At 37.5% G+C, this 19,566-nt stretch overlaps 1 protein-coding gene across 1 annotated transcript in view; it reads right to left on the bottom strand.

Moving 5' to 3' along the window:
* Ncoa1 (nuclear receptor coactivator 1) overlaps nucleotides 1–19,566 on the bottom strand; it is a 238,200-nt gene that overhangs the window by 16,424 nt on the left and 202,210 nt on the right. Inside the window, 2 exon segments of the mRNA XM_074049293.1 lie at nucleotides 4,738–5,140; nucleotides 6,994–7,095. Coding sequence (XP_073905394.1) covers nucleotides 4,738–5,140; nucleotides 6,994–7,095 — 505 coding nt within the window.

The raw sequence follows: 19,566 nt of genomic DNA, 5'->3' as shown, positions 1-19,566 counted from the left end.
TATTTCTGGACTTCTTATTCTGTTCCATTGAGCCACACATCTACATTTGTGCCAATGTCATGTGGTCTTAATTACTGCAAATTTATAGGGTAAATTTTTAAACTTAGGTAATTTTGTTCTTCCTTTGCAAGATTGTTTTGACTACTCTAGGTCCTCTGCATTTCCATATACATTTTAGGGTGAAGATGTCAATTTCTCCAAAAGGCATGCTGAAATTCTGATAGGGATTACATTATATCAGATTGATTTGGAGTGAATTACCAGTTTTTCAGTCTTTTTTCTCTTTGATTTAATTTTGAATAGTTTCTATTGTTATATCATCAAGTTCATGAATTTTTTTCTGTAATTTAAAACTGCTATTTATCCAATCTAGTGTGTTTTTCATCTTGGTATCATCCATACCTCTACTTACATGTTCAAACTTTCTTCTAACTTCTTGAACATAAATTTATAGTTTATAATTGCCTTAAAGTTCCCTCTACTAATCCTATAATTATATAATTTCTGTTTTTTTGTTTTGTTTTTTGGTAGTACTGGGGTTTGAATAGAAGGCCTCACACTTGAGCCATGCCTCCAGCTCTGGGTTGGTTTTAGATTAATTTTTTCTTGCTTCTTTGAATACTTTTTTTTTTTTTCTTTTCTTTTTTGGCAGTACTTGGGATTGAACTCAGGTCCTTGCATTTGGTAGGCAAGCACTCTGTCACTTGAGCTACACTCCCAGTCTCCAGTAGTTTTGAAAGTTAGATTTCAGACTGAACTTTCCCTTGTTAGAAACTGGATTTTTTTTTTTTTAAATTACATTTGATGGCTGGTGGAGTGGCTCAAGTGGTAGAGCACCTGGCTAGCAAGTGTGATGAGCCCCATTACCACTCCCCTCCTTCCCCCCTCCCCTCACCGGCAAAAAAAAAATCACATTTAAAAGATTTGTAGCCTTTGTCTGGTCTATGGTTAGGTTACATGAAAACAGTTTAACTCTTTTGAGTCTTGTGCCTAGTGAGACAAGAATGGGATTTAGGATAGGGCTTATTTTTGTCAACTACTGAAGAATAGCAGTATTCTACTGGAAACCCTATGAAAATGAGACTGGTAGGCAGAGGAAGTGACCTGGGGTGAACTTGGAAGACTGTTCCCACCAATTCTTTCAGGTATTTTTCTTTTGGCCTTGCTTCATGTACAAACACATGTATGCATGTGGAAGGGGAGAGTGGGACCCTTTGCCTGCTTGTCTGTCTGGTGCTCTGTCCCCACTGGTATGGAGCACTTGGACCTTCAGCTACCATGGCTTTCCCAGCCTTCCCTGCTCCACTGCCTGAACCCAGAGAAGCCCCCTGGTTTCCATGCGATCTTCCCTCCCTGCTGCACAGGCTGTCCAATCTCTACAATTGTTGTTTAATGTACTTTGATATTTTGTCTCAAATGGGGAATAAAAATGGTATCTATTATTCCATTTTAGCCAAAAGTAGGCCTTTAAAAATGGGTTTCTTTTATATTTTTGTTATGCTAGCACTCTGTATTCCTATTCCTTTTCCCCAAGAAAATGCACCTCAGTTAAATGCTTTTAAGGCAGAGAAAATTATAAAGAAACAGAAAAAAGAATGCCATCATTTGACTGTGATAATTTGGTATAATCCTTTCAAATCTTCTTCAGAAAATCATGCATAATTTTGACTCACTTCTTTCCTTTGCCATTATATCGAAAGTAAGGTTCTATGTCTGTATGTATTTGTAAACACAATGACATATGTGCCTGTATAATATTCTAGTGCATTCTGTCATGGTTAATATAATGACTTTTCTCTCTTTTAGTCTGGTTAATCTGGCCAAAGATATAGTTGATTTACTCACTAAATTTTTTTTTACAGGCTATACTTCTTAAAACATTTTAAATATTCTGTGAAGTAGTGGTTCATGTTCATTTTCTATGCATTTTTTTCTTTCACTAAGTGTTTATCTACTTTTTTGGGATAAAAATGATATAAATAAGCCTATATATTTTCTCCTTGCTGCCTCCTGTGTGTACTTTAAATTTGGATAAATAATTTTGACTTAGACTATATAGGGAAATTTTTCCTTCATTTATGACTCTCCAGGGTAATTTTTGTCTTTTGACGTTTTCATTTCTATGTGGATTGTCTTTGCATTAATTCTACACTTTAAACTTTATTTTGGTTGTAGTCCTTAAAATACTTGTTTGTACTTAATTTATTTTTAACTTTACTCATGATGAAATGATTTCTTTGAGGAAAAAATATGGATATGAAGGGAGAAAAGTTATTTAGCATACTTTGCATATTATTCTGTAGGGGCCAAAGTTGACCCAAAAAATAAGAGACTCCAAGTTCAAGAACATGCTTTTATATATTTCTCTCTGGTCTCATTTCATCTAACCACCCACATAAGAATGGTCAGTTATCCTTATCAGATAACCTGTTTTTGTTTTGTTTGTTTTTTACTATTGGTCTTTTATTATTTTTTAAGAGGCTTTTAGGGCTCAAGGGGTGGAGTGCCTGCCTAGCAAACACAAAGCCCTGAGCTCAAACTTTAGTACTGCCAAAAAAAAAAAAAAAAAAAAGCAGCGGGGGGTGGGGCTTTTTAGAGCAATTTTAAGTTTAAAGCAAGACTAAGTGGAAGGTACAGAGATTTCTCACATATCTTCTAACCCCTCAAGTGTATAGCTTCTACCATTCTTGGTATCCCCCACCAGAGTGGGTGGAATGGACATCTGTTACAACTGGTGAGCCTACATGGATACATCATTATAATTCAGAGTCCAGTTTACATATGGTTCAGTCCTTGGGTTGTACCTTCTATGAGTTTGAACCAATGAGTAGTGTCATGTATTTTTCACTACAGTATCACACAGAGTAGTTTCATTGTTCTAAAATGCTGTGTGAGACAATCTAGTTTTAAAAGAAAGAACCAGCTTGTGGATAATTAATTAGAGTTCTGGTCCCACTTGTGCCATTACACTGAACTTTGGATTCCTTGGACCAGATAATGCAGTTTCTTCTGCTTTAGAGAGTCTACATTTCCTTCTTTGCCTAGACTATGTTAATTCTCTCTGATGGACCATAACTAGCATTGTAGTCAGCTGATAGCAGCAACTAGAATCAGAATTCATACTTCTATTTATTTATTTCCTCAAAGATGCATTAAGCATCTACTTACTTCCAGACCACTGTGCTAAGTGCTGGAGAACAAAGAAGGTCACACTTTGCTCATGCAAGGAATTTACTATTTACAAAAAAAGATAGCTAGGTTAACAAGTGATTATACATACAGGGTAGTGAATGTTTATAACTGGAATTATTAGGGAAGGATTCCAAAAGAAGACGTATCTGAGAAGAGGGAGCAACGGAAATGAGACAGGTGAGGAAAAGTATTTTAAACATGAAGCACAAAAATCTAGAAGTAACAGAGAACAAAGAATCTGCTCTTTCTTAGAACATTGAGCTATGAGGGAAAGGGAAGTGGAGTTGATGAATCCAGTTTTGGACAAGTTTGGTAGCTGGTGAACAATACAAGCATGTCTGTCCAGTAATAGCTGTAGACATGAGCTAAAACTAGTATAGAGATAGAGAATGGAGTCATTAGCATGCAGAGGTCCCTGGAGCCCCAGAAGTAAACAATATCACCTGGGGGACTAGGTGGAGTAACATGCCTGTATCGTTCACAGAAGAGGGGCCCCTGAACGGGCTTCAAGGAGCCAATGAGTAGCACAACACTAAAAAAGAATTTTCCTATATTTACTTTAAATATTGCCTTTGTATAAAACAATTCTAAGTGGTTAATTCTGTTCTCATCCATTCATCACGGTATGATAGTTTTGATGTTTTCTGCTTTCAGAAATACAAGGAAAAACACTGCTATTACTATTATTGTTGTATGTGACTATATGTCCTGTAATTTAATTTGGGCCTATATTAAGCTGAAAGATGCAAAAAAAAAATGACATAAAGCAAAGCTAACGGAGTCATCTTTTGTTTTTACTGTCATCAATTAGCACAAGAATCAGCAAATTTGTTTTGCTGAGGACCAGAAAGTAATTATTTTCAGTATTATAGGCTATAAAGGACTCTGTAACAACTTTTCAACACTACTGTGTGAAACCAGCCATTGATAAACTACTTAAGCGTGTGAGCATAGTAAACTAGTGGACATGGCTATGTGCCAACAAAACTTAATTTATAAAGACAGGTGGGCAAGATTAAGCTCACAGACCTAAGTTTAACCAAATCCTAAGCATGTTAGGACACATATATTTTAGTTCTTTTGTATAGCAAATTCATTGGCTGTAGGAACATAAAAACAACAAAGGTTAAAGAACCCTTAATCTGGATTTCCTTAAGCTACAATAAACTTTTTATGTTTTTTTTTTTTTTTTTCCCTGAAAAGGTTGGAATTTTTCTGGAACTTGAATTTGTACCAATTTATAACTTGGTCTTAAAACCCTCTAACCAGATGATCATGTTGGAGCAAATTTATAATTTAAAGTAGTAGAACACATAAAAATAATCCTTAAATGTTATTATTCTCTCCAGAAAAAAAAAATACTTCTTTTTTCTTTTTTCTTGGCAAGAACTGAGCCTGAAGCCTGAACTTCCTTACATCACCCCCAGCATCTTTTCTCTTCAGCCTCAACATCGTAAACAGAAGCTCAGGAGGTGAGACCTGTGCCTGCAGGTACATTACAACAGGTGTGTTACTTAGAAAAGCCGTAGGCTTGTGCCCCCATACCTGATCCTGGATACTGGAAGACATTCTGCTGCATCTGAGGACTGATTCCAGTGCCAAACTGTCCTCCCATGTTTCCTGCCATTCCTCTGTTCACCATGCTGTTGCGGGTGGCCAATGAAGCTTCAGGATTTGCTGCCAGTTGAGAAAACGGGCTGGTAGAAGCAGGTGGGGTTGCTGGATTTGTACCATAGTTTGGTGGGTAGGGGAACTGCTGTGGAGCACCCTGAGGAAGACGGGGGTTCCCCATTTGAACTGGCAGTCCAGATGAGGGAGGGAGGTTGTTCCCAAAGCTTTGCTGCCTCATGAGCATGGCTCTTTGCTGCTGTATTAGCTGCCTCTGTCGGTGCTGTTGGCTGTATAACTCCCGCTGACGCTGTGCCAACATTTGGGCATTCAGGGGTGGCTACAAGAAAGGAAAAAACCCTCACTTACTAAAATCATTATAATCACTACCTATTCTGGAAAGCTCATAGGATAAATCCTGGTAGGTTGGGGGCAATAAAATATGTAGCAATTATTAGTGTGCAAAGAAAACTACAAGAGAAAAGGAACAAAAACTTCTTAAGTAATAACAAAAGGACAGAAAATGAATTAAGGACACCTTCTGAGTTAAAATTAGTTGAGAAATGCGGGGACATTTGCCTGTTACAGCTGCTTAAACGCAAATTCCAAATTAAAAGTCATAAAGAACCGAGAAAAGTCAAAGAAAGTATATATTAATTAGTTTTCTAAAACAGGAAAAGAAACCTGTTAACAGAAACATGCAAACTGCAGGGGAGTGAAAGAAAATGTGTTTGATGATGTCTATCCAACAGACTGTTAGGAGACTTTTATTTCTAAAAATTTTACTATACTTCTAGTATGGAGAAATTTACTTTTTCCTTTTTCTCACTGAGATTTAAGTAAATAAAATGTGATTATAACTGATTTTGATTTTCTTCATTATACTTTCCTAAATTTTTCAAATTGTCTATGATAAATTTATGTGATCTTTACAATCAGAAAAACTTTTGAACACAGTTTTAGAAAAGGAAGATCCAGAAATCCAGGATCCACTGCCTAACAAATTATCACTTCAAATGAAAATAATTAACTAGAAGTAAAATAGTAAACCAAGGTAACTAGAAGTAGCTATGTGATATCATTATGCAGTGGAAGAATGCTCCAGGTTAGTGCAAGTAGTCTAGTAACTACAGCACTGTGGAGGAAAGCAGTGGTAGATTATATTGACATCACTTTTAGTTGGGATGCAAAGCAACAGGGCATCCTTAAGAAGATGCCAATTCAGACTGAGGCTCTGATTAATAGCTCCATTAAAATTAAATTTGCCAGTTGGTATAGTCCAATATGGAAGAACTAAAATATGGCTTTCTCACAGAAATTATCATTATACGTTATGTAAATTCCAAAAGTGGGGTCTCGTTTCCTCACAAACCAGTTACCCCTAAATGTACCATAACACTGAGGTACACTATTTGTAAGATAAAGAACCTAAATCTGGACCAACGAAGACACAAATATCTGCTGCTCACTAATGACCTCTGTCAACATTATCCTGTATTTGCTCCAAATCCAAATTTTTACATCAACTTGGTAGTAGGAATTGAGTACTAGATACCATTCAGAAAGCCATTCAGGTTTTTTTTTGAGACAGTGCCTTGCTATATAGCCCAGGCTGACCTCAAACTTACTATGAAGCCTCAAATCTGTGACCCACCTGCTTCAGCCTCCTGAGAGCTGGATTACAGATTTGTATCACTATGCGTGCTCCATCCAGTTCTTTTAAGTGTAAAGTTCAAATTTCTCTGGGTTTATAAACAAAAACCTTTAAAATAAATAAAAGCTAGAAAATGCCAATGTACAGACTAAGCAGAATGTACAAGAAAGTTAAAAGAGCTTAGCAATGTGACCAGATTTTTTTGTTTTTAGTTTCAGTCTCAGTTTCACAGCTTTGTGTCAGAGGCTTCTTACTACTGGTGCTATTCAGAATAGCAATCAGAGTTTTCTAGCTGGCCATTTGGTATCCCATAATAGTGACAACAATGGAAATAAAATACAACACAGAACCTTTGGTTTTAGATCAAATACAAGTAAGAGGTATCATGAGTAGCTTATTAATTCCTTCTAGAAGAAAACTTCCTTACAAACATCATTGAAAGATCAGACCACGGGCCATTCAGAGACACTCAAGCCAACACTTTAAGAATCACTGCTTGGGTTGAGAAGCTCTGCCGAGGCCTGGCTTCCTCACCTTACCTGAGGTGTGATTTGCTGCTGCATGCTTGATCTCATATTGATGCCAACAGGAGCAGTTGCTGCAAACTGGTTCAAGATAGCTTGCCGGTTTTGGTGTATCAACTAAGAAAAATGGAAACCAGGAGAGAGCTTATTCCTACACATAAATATAGCATGGCCTTATAAAGCAACACAAACTTTTTACTGATTACTAAAAAGTTTTAGTGTTGCAGATTTGTCATAGTTCCTATGTTTATTAAGCAAAACGCTAATGATTCCCAGTATTTATCAAGTATTTACTGCCTTCAGAACATTAAATATGACAGAGCATTTAAAAGTCAAATATACACATGAACATATATGTATGTTTATAAATACACTATGAATTTTGTGTACTTTTTAAATCATGTTAATAGTTATTTCCTATAAATACACTAATGGAGGAAAATAAATATCTGCCTTAGCTCTTAAAATATTGTGAATAAAAAATGTAAGTATAAAATAAGGGCACATTCTGCAAAGACTGGGAAGATAAATGGAAAGTTGAAGTACTTGGAGGGTATTCCCACTTGGAGGCATTATGTCTAGTGGGTACATGTTTGGGGAAAATCCAACATGATATCATTAGCCAGAGAAAATTATGTAAGAAACAAATGGTCTTAGGAAATGGATTATTTATTTAGCTAGAAGTAATTACTTTAGAGCAGCATTTCCCAAATTGGTGTTCTAAAGAGCATTGTTCTTTAGGATATTAATAGATGTGCCAGGAAAACAGCACGCTGTGCTGTATGAAGTATTGGAAATAATGGGTTACACAAGGTGAAACAGATTCATACACTGCAGTAAAATCTGACAGCCAGAGCACACTGTGCATCTTCAAGAGAGATTTATCTTAAACCCGTTTTATTCTGATTTATAAATACCAACATCTGTTTCCCAGAAAAAGCTTCTGTGGAACGCTGCTTTTGGAAGCTCAGTTGAGATCAGGCTAGGATTCTAGGTCATAGGTATGACTTAACTTTATCTGGTAACAAAAGAAGTACACTTGGAAGTAAGATTTACTTATGAATAACCTATCGCTTAAAAATTTCTTCCTCAATAATTTGATAAGAATAATCTGTTTGGAAAGATAATAGTTAACAATAATATAAATACTGCTGTTATTATTATTATTATTATTATTCACTGTGCTGGGACTGAATCTAGAGCCTTGCACATGCTATGTAAGTACTCTACAACTGAGCTCTAACAAGGTCTCCCTATGCTGCCTAGGTTGGTCTCGAATTCCTTGGGCTCAAGTGAGTCTCCTGCAAAGCTACAGATATAGGCATGTGCTACTGAGACCAGCTCTACACTTGTTTACATCTATATGTCTACATAGTACTTTATAACTTATAAATTATATAAATATACTGATACATTTATTATACTATCTGTAAAGCATAAAGCCTATGGAAATTTTATAAAAGAATCCAGGCAGGTGTGGTGGTGTATAGCACATGGAAGGGAGGCAGGAGGATCTCCAGTTGGAGGCCAGACAAGGCTACATAGTTGAGACTGGATTTGCTCTATCTATCTATCTATCTGCAGTATTGGGGGTTGAATGAGTCTGTCTCAAAAAAAAAAAAGATCATGTTTGTTTTTGTGTATATGTATTTCTTGGATCTATCTTCCACATATGAGAGAAAATGTGTGTCTTTTGTGTTTCTGATCCTGGCTAACTTCACTTAACATGGATGTCCTTCAATTGCATCCATTTATCTTCAAACCTCATGTCATTATTCCTTGTGGCTGAGTAACACTCTACTGTGTATATACACTATAATTTCATGATCCATTCATCAGTTATAGGGCATCTGAGTTGTTTCCAGAGCTTAGCTATTGTGAATAGTGCTGTGATGAACATCAGTGTACAGGTGTCTCTACTGTATCCTGCTGTACGTTCTTTTGGGTAGATGCCAGGAGTGATAACACTGGATAGTATGGCAGTTCTATCTCTAGTTTTTTGAGGAATCTTCATGCTGTTTTCCATAATGGTTGTACTAATTTGCATTCCCACCAGCAGTGTATAAGGGTTCCTGTTTCTCCATATCATCACCAGCATTTGTTGTTATTACCATTGATTCTGGCCATTCTAACTGGCGTGAGATGAAATCTAAGTGTTGTTTTGATTTGCAGCTCTTTTGATTTGCAGCTCTTTTATAACCAGGGAATTTGAACACTTCTTCATGTATTTACTGGCCATTTGTACCTCTTCCTTTGAGAATTCCCAATTTAACTCATTAGACCAGAGCTCCTGCACAGCAAAAGAAACGATCAAAAGACTCAAGAGACAGCCCACAGTATGGGAGAAAATCTTTGCCAGTTACTCATCCAACAAGGGTCTAATATCCAGAATCTACAGGGAACTCAAAAAACTCAGCCCCCGAAGAATCAACACGCCAATGAAGAAATGGGCACATGAATAAAATACAGAATTCTTAAAGGAAGAGGTACAAATGGCCAGTAAATACATGAAGAAGTATTCAAATTCCCTGGTTAAATAAGAGATGCAAATCAAAACAACACTTAGATTTCATCTCACACCAATCAGAATGGCCAGAATCAAGAGTAATAACAACAACATATACACAAAACCAAATGTGATCATATACAAACTCAGTTGCAGAACATGTTTGTAACTACTCTACAGAACTCAGGAAAGAGAGAAAGGAAAAGAGAATGATAGAGCAACAGTAATATAGAATACCACAAGATGTGAAGGTAGAGGATATAAGAATATGTACTGAAAGATGTTGAAAACGGTGTGGGAGGTGGGAGGTAAAGGGGTAAGGGAGAGTATTCTAAGGGATTGAATACACCAAAGTAAAGTGCACCCACAGAGGGCATACATTGAGACACCCCTCTGAATGGCAACTCAAATATTAATTACAGAAACCAGGACTAAAAAATAGACACAGTGTGTGCGGGGCGGGGGTACTAGAGGGAAGGGGGAAGGTGAACTAAGGAGATTAAGGTGACGGTATATGGTAGATGCACTTCATGTACCTATATGAAACAGAACTACAAAACCTATTGTAATTGCCTTAAGTAGGGTGGGGAGGGGGTGGAGGGGGACAGATGATGAGGGAAATGTACAATATAAGTCTAATCGGAATTGTCACTATGAAACTCCCTCCATCACGAATCTATCCTGATAGAAATTTATTTAAAAAAAAAAGAATCCAAAGAGCTATGAACAGAGATTAAGTTTTTCATTGCCAAATATATCAGAAATCAAAATTACTCTGGGAAAAGCTCATGCAATGCAAATATTAACATTATATTGTTGTATAATATTGCTCTCAGACAATTGTGCAATAGGATAAAACATTCACAATCACTTCAAAACTAAAAATGCCCACCAAAAAAGTTAAAGGACTCTTAAGTACCAAAATCTATATCCTTCCTAAGTTCAAAAGACCATGGATATAAATTTAAATGAACCAGGTTAATTTTATGAAGATTTATTGAAAAACTCAGTATATACTCCAAAATGTTTACAGTTTGGAGGCTATAAAGCAAATTGCTGTCATTTGGGAATTCCCAGTTAAGTGGCAGAGACCCACACTAAACACTTCAGGGAACAAATACAGTATCTGTAGTGTGGAGACATCTACACAGTCTAGGGACATGAAGGCATGAGTTAGCTCAATGGATTCTTGAGGTATCAGTGTTAGGCTGCAAGAAGGGCAGCAGAGTTAACCTGAGGCAGAACAAAAGAAAGTATAAAAATGAGAGAGAAGGCAATGAAGACAGGTCAAAATATAATAGCACAAAGTGATGAAGAGAAGTAAATTGCAGAGGGAGTACAAGTAGACTCCAAACTTTTAACTTTACATATTGTCTGCATTGTGAGAATGAAGTAAGGAAGAAGGAAAGATGCTTGAGAAGGGATATTGTTTTAGAAGTAGAAGGGGTTATCCTAACTAACAGAAATCTATGCATGCTTTTTGTTACACAAAACTTGGCTTACTTCTATCCTTGAAACAACCCTTGCCCATTTTCTCTTCCCCTTGATTACATGAGTAACCTGATTAACAGTGTGTACCTCTGTCCTACTCTAACCTGCCTCTACTGTGTTATTACAAAAATTCTGCCTATTTTCCAACCAGAAAGTCCAGTTCTACTTCTTCCAATGAAGTGGTCCCAAGAGGATCACTACAACTCTTACTTCTTTGGAAATCTTGGCTTTTGGTTGATTGGGGAGGGGAAAGAGAGAAGTTGGTAGTCCTAAGAGGTGGGGACATATATTCAAAAGCCTATAAAGGCCAGGTCAAAAGCCTTGTTGAAAATAAACAATAGACTTTGGATTCCAAGATGGCAGCTAGAAGGAGGAAGCAGAAAGCGAGCCTCCTATAGTGAAAGCTTGGAGAGACATTGGAGACACACCTTGCAGGCAAAACCACCGAGAGGAGGCAAAAGTTTGACCCCTCCACACCTTCAGCTGGCACAGAGCATCTCCACTTCATGTTAAATGGAGAAACCAGGAGGGCCCCCGGGCCACCAGTCACCTTTGCCCAGATGGCTTGGGAAGACGCGGACAAGGTGAGCTTAGTGGTACCACGGTACTCCCACAGACAACCCTGGGCCAGAGCAGCATAGGCCCCTGGACAGACCGACCTCCACCCGGGAGGAAAAAGAGAAACTGAGTAATAAGCAATAAGAACAATAAAGACACGCAGGAAAGAGGGTGGGGTGCCCTGATCACCGAAGATTGGGGGAAGGGAACCCTTCCCGGAACTGTAAATAAACAAGCCAGGCGGGCAGGAGAGGCTCCGGCGGGAGCAGGGGCGCGCACCCAGCAACCAGGATCAGGAAAGCTCATGAGAGTGGCGGAGGGAGGAAAACTCCACAGGAGAGAGGGGAAGACCCACCTCCCACGTGAGCTGTAAACAAAGATGGTGGCTGGCAGGAGCAGCAGCACTGCCCAGTAATCAGGAGCAGGAAAGCTTGTAAAAGTAGTGGTGGGAGGAAAACTCCACAGGAGAGAGGGGAAGACCCACTTCCCACATGAGCTGTAAACAAACATGCAGGCCTGAGAAAATGGGTGCAGTGTCACCTCCCACAGTGTGCTTGGAAAGGAGAAAGCTTGTAGCAGTGGCTCGTGCACAGGAAAACTCTGAGTAAACAAAGCCTGCAGGGCCAGGTGAGTGCTAAGCTCACCCCTGAGATCTGCATAAATAACACCTCCAGCAACAGCAGGCTGACAGCAGCGGGCAGGCAAGCCACAGCCGCAGATAGCCATTCACAGAACTGTCTCCAGACTCTTTTATTTCTCTCTCCCTATCTTTGATGAGAAAACAACAGAACTACACCTGCATGCTGAAAAACTTACTTAAACTGTATTGCATTTGAACTTGGGACACTTGGTGGGGTTTTTTTTTTTGTGCAGTTTTGTTCTACTTTATGCGTCCCCTTTGATGAGACAACTACAGAACAACATCTGAGGCACCATCTCCAGGATAGGAGACTGAGACGGACACCAAAATTATTAAGAGTGAAACTTCATTGCATTTGACTTGGAGGTTTTTTTTTTATTCTCTGTTTTTCATTTTGTTTTATTTTATTTGTATATATATATTTCTTTCATTTACTTATTTTTTATTTTTATTCTTATCTTTATTCTTTTTATTTTTTATTTTCAATACTCTGTCTCTCTAATGCCTGTTCAGCTTACTGTTGATTAGTACACTAATGCTCCCTGTTTATATCTTTGAAACTTTCTTGTTTGATTCCTTGTTTTTTTTTCTCCTACTTGTCTATGTATTTGTTTTTCCCTTTTCTTTAACTTCTTGCTTTCCATATCCTCTGACCCTTCCATTCTAAATATTACCATTGTTATTATTACAAGCTAGAAAATACATAATTGCACACATTACAGGGACAGTAACAACACCAAGGACAATGACGGGAAGACAGAAAAAATAGGAAAACCAGTTTCCCCACAGCAAAAAATTAGTACAGGAACCAGAGGGGAAGGAAGAAAACAGATACTCAGATCCAGACTCCAAAAAAATGAAGATAAACTATGCCAAAGAACCCAATGAAGCCCACAAGAATAATCTAAAAGAAGAAATACTACAGGTAATCAATGAGAATTTTATAGAGATGATACTGGATATGGTCAACCAAAATGTACAGGAGACACTCAAGAAATTCCAAGACAACAAAAATAGAGAATTTGAAAAAGCATAAGAAGAAATAAAGGAAACCATAGAAGCACTGTATAAACACCAAAGTGAAACAAAGAACACAATTAACAAAGAGATAAATGAACTCAGGACAAAAATAGACAACATTAAAGAGGAAACGACTCAGGATATGGAAAACCTCAGAAAAAAGAATGAAACAGAACTGCAAAACAAAACGGAAAGCCAATCCAGCAGAATAGAACAAACAGAAGACAGAATCTCAGAACTCGAAGATGAAATGGTAATTAAGGAAAAACTGAAGAACTATTAGTTAAACAACTCAAGAACTGTGAAAAGAAAATGCAAGAACTCACTGACTCCATCAAAAGACCAAACCTAAGAATCCTGGGCATTGAAGAAGGAGAAGAGGTGCAAGCAAAGGGAATGCGTAATATATTCAACAAAATAATAATGGCAAATTTCCCAAATCTAGAGAAAGATATTCCCATACAGATGCAAGAGGCCTCCAGGACACCAAACAGACCAGATCAAAATAGAACTACCCCATGGCATATCATCATTAAAACAAGTTCAGAAACTAGGGAAAGAATATTGAAGGTTGTAAGAGACAAAAAACAAGTAGCATACAAAGGTAAACCCATCAAAATCACAGCAGACTTTTCAACAGAAACATTAAAAGCAAGAAGAGCACTGGGTGAGATCTTCCGGGCACTGAACGAAAATAACTTCAACCCCAGGATACTCTACCCAGCAAAACTATCGTTCAAAATAGATGGAGCAATAAAAGTCTTCCATGATAAACAGAAACTAAAACAATATGTGACCACAAAGCCACCACTACAAAAGATTCTTCAAGGGATTCTGCACACAGAAAGTGAAACCCAACTTAACCATGAAAAGGGCAGAAAGCACCAAACCACAGGAAAAGAAAAAGCAAGAAAGTAGAGAGTAACCTCAACTTAGGTACACACAATCAAACCTTCAAACAACTAAGACAACTAAATGACAGGATCACCACATACCTATCAGTACTAACACTTAATGTTAATGGACTTAATTCCCCCATCAAAAGGCACCGTTTGATGAAATGGATTAAAAAGGAAGATCCAACAATTTGTTGCTTACAAGAGACCCATCTCACCAACAGAAATAAGCACAGGCTTAGGATGAAAGGCTGGAAGAAGATTTACCAAGCCAATGGCCCCCGAAAACAGGCAGGAGTAGCAATATTTATCTCTGACAAAGTAGACTTCAAACCTACATTGATCAAATGAGATAAAGAAGGACATTCCATACAAATAAAAGGGAAATAGACCAAAAGGAAATAATAATCATCAACCTGTATGCACCCAATGTCAACACACCCAATTTCATCAAACATACCCTGAAAGACCTAAAAGCATATATTAACACCAACACAGTGGTTGTGGGAGACTTTAACACCCCATTATCATCAATAGATAGGTCATCCAAACAAAAAAATCAATAAAGAAACCCTAGATCTAAAATATACAATAGATCAAATGGACCTATTTGATGTCTACAGAACATTTCATCCAACTTCTACACAATATACATTATTCTCAGCAGCCCATGGAACCTCCTCCAAAATAGATCATATGCTAGGGCACAAAGCAAGCCTCAGCAAATATAAAGAATAGAAATTATACCATGCATACTATCTGATCACAATGCAGTAAAAGTAGAACTCAAGAAAAAAACTAAAGACAAAAAACATGCAAACAGCAGGAAACTAAATAACTCATTACTTAATGAACAATGGGTCATTGATGAAATAAAAGAGGAAATTAAAAAGTTCCTGGAAGTCAACGAAAATGAAAACACAACCTACTGGAACCTATGAGACACAGCAAAGGCAGTCCTGAGTGGAAAGTTTATAGCCATGAGTGCATATATTAAAAAAGACTGAAAGATCCCAAATCAATGACCTAATGATACATCTCAAATTCCTAGAAAAACAAGAACAAGCAAATCCCAAAACAAATAGGAGAGAAATAATAAAAATAAGAGCTGAAATCAACGAAATAGAAACCAAAAAAACCATACAAAGAATTAATGAAACAAAAAGTTGGTTTGTTGAAAAAAAATAAATAAGATCAACAGACCCCTGGCAAAGCTGACTAAAATGAGGAGAGAAAAAACCCAAATTAGTAGAATCAGGAATGCAAAAGGGGAGATAACAACAAACACCATGGAAGTCCAGGAAATCAGAGACTACTTCGACAACTTATATTCAAATAAATTTGAAAATCTTAAAGAAATGGACAGATTTCTAGATACATATGATCATCCAAAACTGAACCAAGAGGAAATTAATCACTTGAATAGATCTATAACACAAAATGAAACTGAAGCAGCAATCAAGAGTCTCCCCAAAAAGAAAAGTCCAGGACCTGATGGATTCTCTGTTGAATTCTATCAGATCTTTAAAGAAGAACTGATACCAACCCTCCTTAAACTGTTTCATGAAATAGAAAGGGAAGGAAAACTGCCTAACACATTTTATGAAGCCAGTATTACACTTATCCCAAAACCAGGCAAAGACACCTCCAAAAAGGAGAACTATAGGCCGATCTCCTTAATGAACATTGATGCAAAAATCCTCAACAAAATAATGGCAAACCAAATTCAACAACACATCAAAAAGATTATTCACCATGACCAAGTAGGTTTCATCCCAGGAATGCAGGGGTGGTTCAACATACAAAAATCAATAAATGTAATAAACCACATTAACAGAAGCAAAGACAAAAACCACTTGATCATCTCAATAGATGCAGAAAAAGCCTTTGATAAGATCCAACATCATTTCATGATAAAAGCTCTAAGAAAACTAGGAAGAGAAGGAAAGTACCTCAACATTATAAAAGCTATATATGACAAACCTACAGCCAGCATTATACTTAATGGAGAAAAACTGAAACCATTCCCTCTAAAATCAGGAACTAGACAAAGATGCCCACTATCTCCACTCCTATTCAACATAGTACTGGAATTCCTAGCCAGAGAAATTAGGCAAGAAGAAGGAATAAAAGGAATACAAATAGATAAAGAAACTGTCAAAATAACCCTATTTACAGACGACATGATCCTATACCTTAAAGACCTAAAAAACTCTACTCAGAAGCTCCTAGACACCATCAATAGCTACAGCAAGGTAGCAGGATATAAAATCAACATAGAAAAATCATTAGCATTTCTATACACTAACAATGAGAAAACTGAAAAAGAATGTATGAAAACAATTCCATTTACAATAGCCTCAAAAAAAATCAAATACCTAGGTGTAAACCTAACGAAGGATGTGAATGACCTCTACAAGGAAAACTATAAACTTCTGAAGAAAGAGATTGAGGAAGACTATAGAAAGTAGAGAGATCTCCCATATTCATGGATTGGTAGAATCAACATAGTAAAAATGTCGATACTCCCAAAAGTAATCCACATGTTTAATGCAATTCCCATCAAAATTCCAATGACATTCATTAAAGAGATTGAAAAATCTCTTGTGGAAACACAAGAGGCCACGAATAGCCAAGGCAATACTCAGTCAAAAGAACAATGCTGGAGGTATCACAATACCTGACTTCAAACTCTATTACAAAGCAGTAACGATAAAAACAGCATGGTACTGGCACAAAAACAGACATGAAGACCAGTGGAACAGAATAGAGGACCCAGATATGAAGCCACACAACTATAACCAACTTGTCTTTGACAAAGGCTCCAAAAAAGTATGATGGAGAAATAGCAGCCTCTTCAACAAAAACTGCTGGGAAAACTGGTTAGCAGTCTGCAAAAAACTGAAACTAGATCCATGTATATCACCCTATACCGATATTAACTCAAAATGGATCAAGGATCTTAACATCAGACCACAAACTCTAAAGTTGATACAGGAAAGAGTAGGAAATACTCTGGAGTTAGTAGGTATAGGTAAGAACTTTCTCAACGAAACCCCAGCAGCACAGCAACTAAGAGATAGCATAGATAAATGGGACTTCATAAAACTAAAAAGCTTCTGTTCATCAAAAGAAATGGTCTCTAAACTGAAGAGAACACCCACAGAGTGGGAGAAAATATTTGCCAGCTACACATCAGACGAAGGACTGATAACCAGAATATATAGGGAACTTAAAAAACTAAATTCTCCCAAAATTAAGGAACCAATAAAGAAATGGGCAAGTGAACTAAACAGAAATTTCTCAAAAGAAGAAATTCAAATGGCCAAAAAACACATGAAAAAATGCTATCTCTAGCAATAAAGGAAATGCAAATTAAAACCACGCTAAGATTCCACCTCACCCCTGTTAGAATAGCCATCATCAGCAACACCACCAACAACAGGTGTTGGGGAGGATGTGGGGGAAAAAGGAACCCTTTTACACGTTGGTGGGAATGTAAACTAGTACAAACACTCTGGAAAAAAAATCTGGAGGCTACTTAAAAAGCTAAACATTGATCTACCATTTGATCCAGCAATACCACTCTTGGGGATATACCCAAAAGACTGTGACACAGATTACTCCAGAGGCACCTGCACACCCATGTTTATTGCAGCACTATTCACAATAGCAAAGTTATGGAAACAGCCAAGATACCGCACCACTGATGAATGGATTAAGAAAATGTGGTATCATTTGATCCAGCAATACTACTCTTGGGGATACACCCAAAAGACTGTGACACAGGTTACTCCAGAGGCACCTGCACACCCATGTTTATTGCAGCACTATTCACAATAGTCAAGTTATGGAAACAGCCAAGATGCCCCACCACCGACGAATGGATTAAGAAAATGCGGTATCTATACACAATGGAATTTTATGCAGCCATGAAGAAGAATGAAATGTTATCATTCGCTGGTAAATGGATGGAATTGGAGAACATCATTCTGAGTAAGGTTAGCCTGGCCCAAAAGACTAAAAATCGTATCTTCTCCCTCATATGTGGACATTAGATCAAGGGCAAACACAACAATGGGATTGGACTTTGAGCACATGATAAAAGCGAGAGCACACAAGGGAGGGGTGAGGATAGGTAAGACAACTAAAAAACTAGCTAGCATTTGTTGCCCTTAATGCAGAGAAACTAAAGCAGATACCTTAAAAGCAACTGAGGCCAATAGGAAAAGGGGACCAGGAACTAGACAAAAGGTGAGATCAAAAAGAATTAACCTAGAAGGTAATACACACGAACAGGAAATTAATGTAAGTCAACTCCCTGTATAGTTATCCTTATCTCAACCAGCAAAAACCCTTGTTCCTTCCTATTATGGTTTATACTCTCTCTACAACAAAATTAGAAATAAGGGCAAAATAGTTTCTGCTGGGTACTGAGGGGGTGGGGGGAAGAGGGAGGGGCAGAGTGGGTGGTAAGGGAGGGGGTGGGGGCAGGGGGGAGAAATAACCCAAGTTTTGTATGCACATATGAATAATAAAAAAATAAAGAAAATGTGGTATCTATACACAAAGGAATTTTATGCAGCCATGAAGAAGAATGAAATGTTATCATTCGCTGGTAAATGGATGGAAATGGAGAACATCATTCTGAGTGAGGTTAGCCCGGCCCAAAAGACCAAAAATCGTATGTTCTCCCTCATATGTGGACATTAGGTCAAGGGCAAACACAACAAGGGGATTGGACTTTGAGCACATGATAAAGGCGAGAGCACACAATGGAGGGGTGAGGATACGTAAGACACCTAAAAAATTAGCTAGCATTTGTTACCCTTAACACAGAGAAACTAAAGCAGATACCTTAAAAGCAACTGAGGCCAATAGGAAAAGGGGATCAGGAACTAGAGAAAAAGTTAGATCAAAAAGAATTAACCTAGAAGGTAACACACACGCACAGAAAATTGATGTGAGTCAACTCCCTGTATAGCTATCCTTATCTCAACCAGCAAAAACACTTGTTCCTTCCTACTATTGCTTATATTTTCTCTTCAACAAAGTTAGGGATAAGGGCAAAATAATTTCTGCTGGGTATTGGGTGGGGGAGGAGAGGGAGGGGGCGGAGTGGGTGGTAACGGAGGGGGTGGGGGCACGGGGGAGAAATGACCCAAGCCTTGTATGCACATATGTATAATAAAATAATAAAAACCATAAAATGCTAAAAAAAAAAAACCAAAATAATAATTTGGTGTAGTTGACAAAACAGTTTCATAGTGGTCATATTTAAGTGATGTTAAATAACCATTTAAGTAAATAACTCTAACGCAATTTATTCCTAATAAAAATTTAAATCCTATTTCTAAAAAGGCTTCTTGTATTACAAAAGTAAATGTGGGACTTGTAGGCCCCACAAACCCAGTTGATATGTATAAACAAGTACACACACACACACATACACACACACACAGAGAGAGAGAGAGAGA

This window comes from Castor canadensis, chromosome 12 (assembly GCF_047511655.1).
Source record: "Castor canadensis chromosome 12, mCasCan1.hap1v2, whole genome shotgun sequence".
NCBI classification, from domain to species: Eukaryota; Metazoa; Chordata; class Mammalia; order Rodentia; family Castoridae; genus Castor; species Castor canadensis.
The sequence above is the reverse complement of the archived record's forward strand: the minus strand, read 5'-3'. Positions and strand labels throughout refer to the sequence as shown.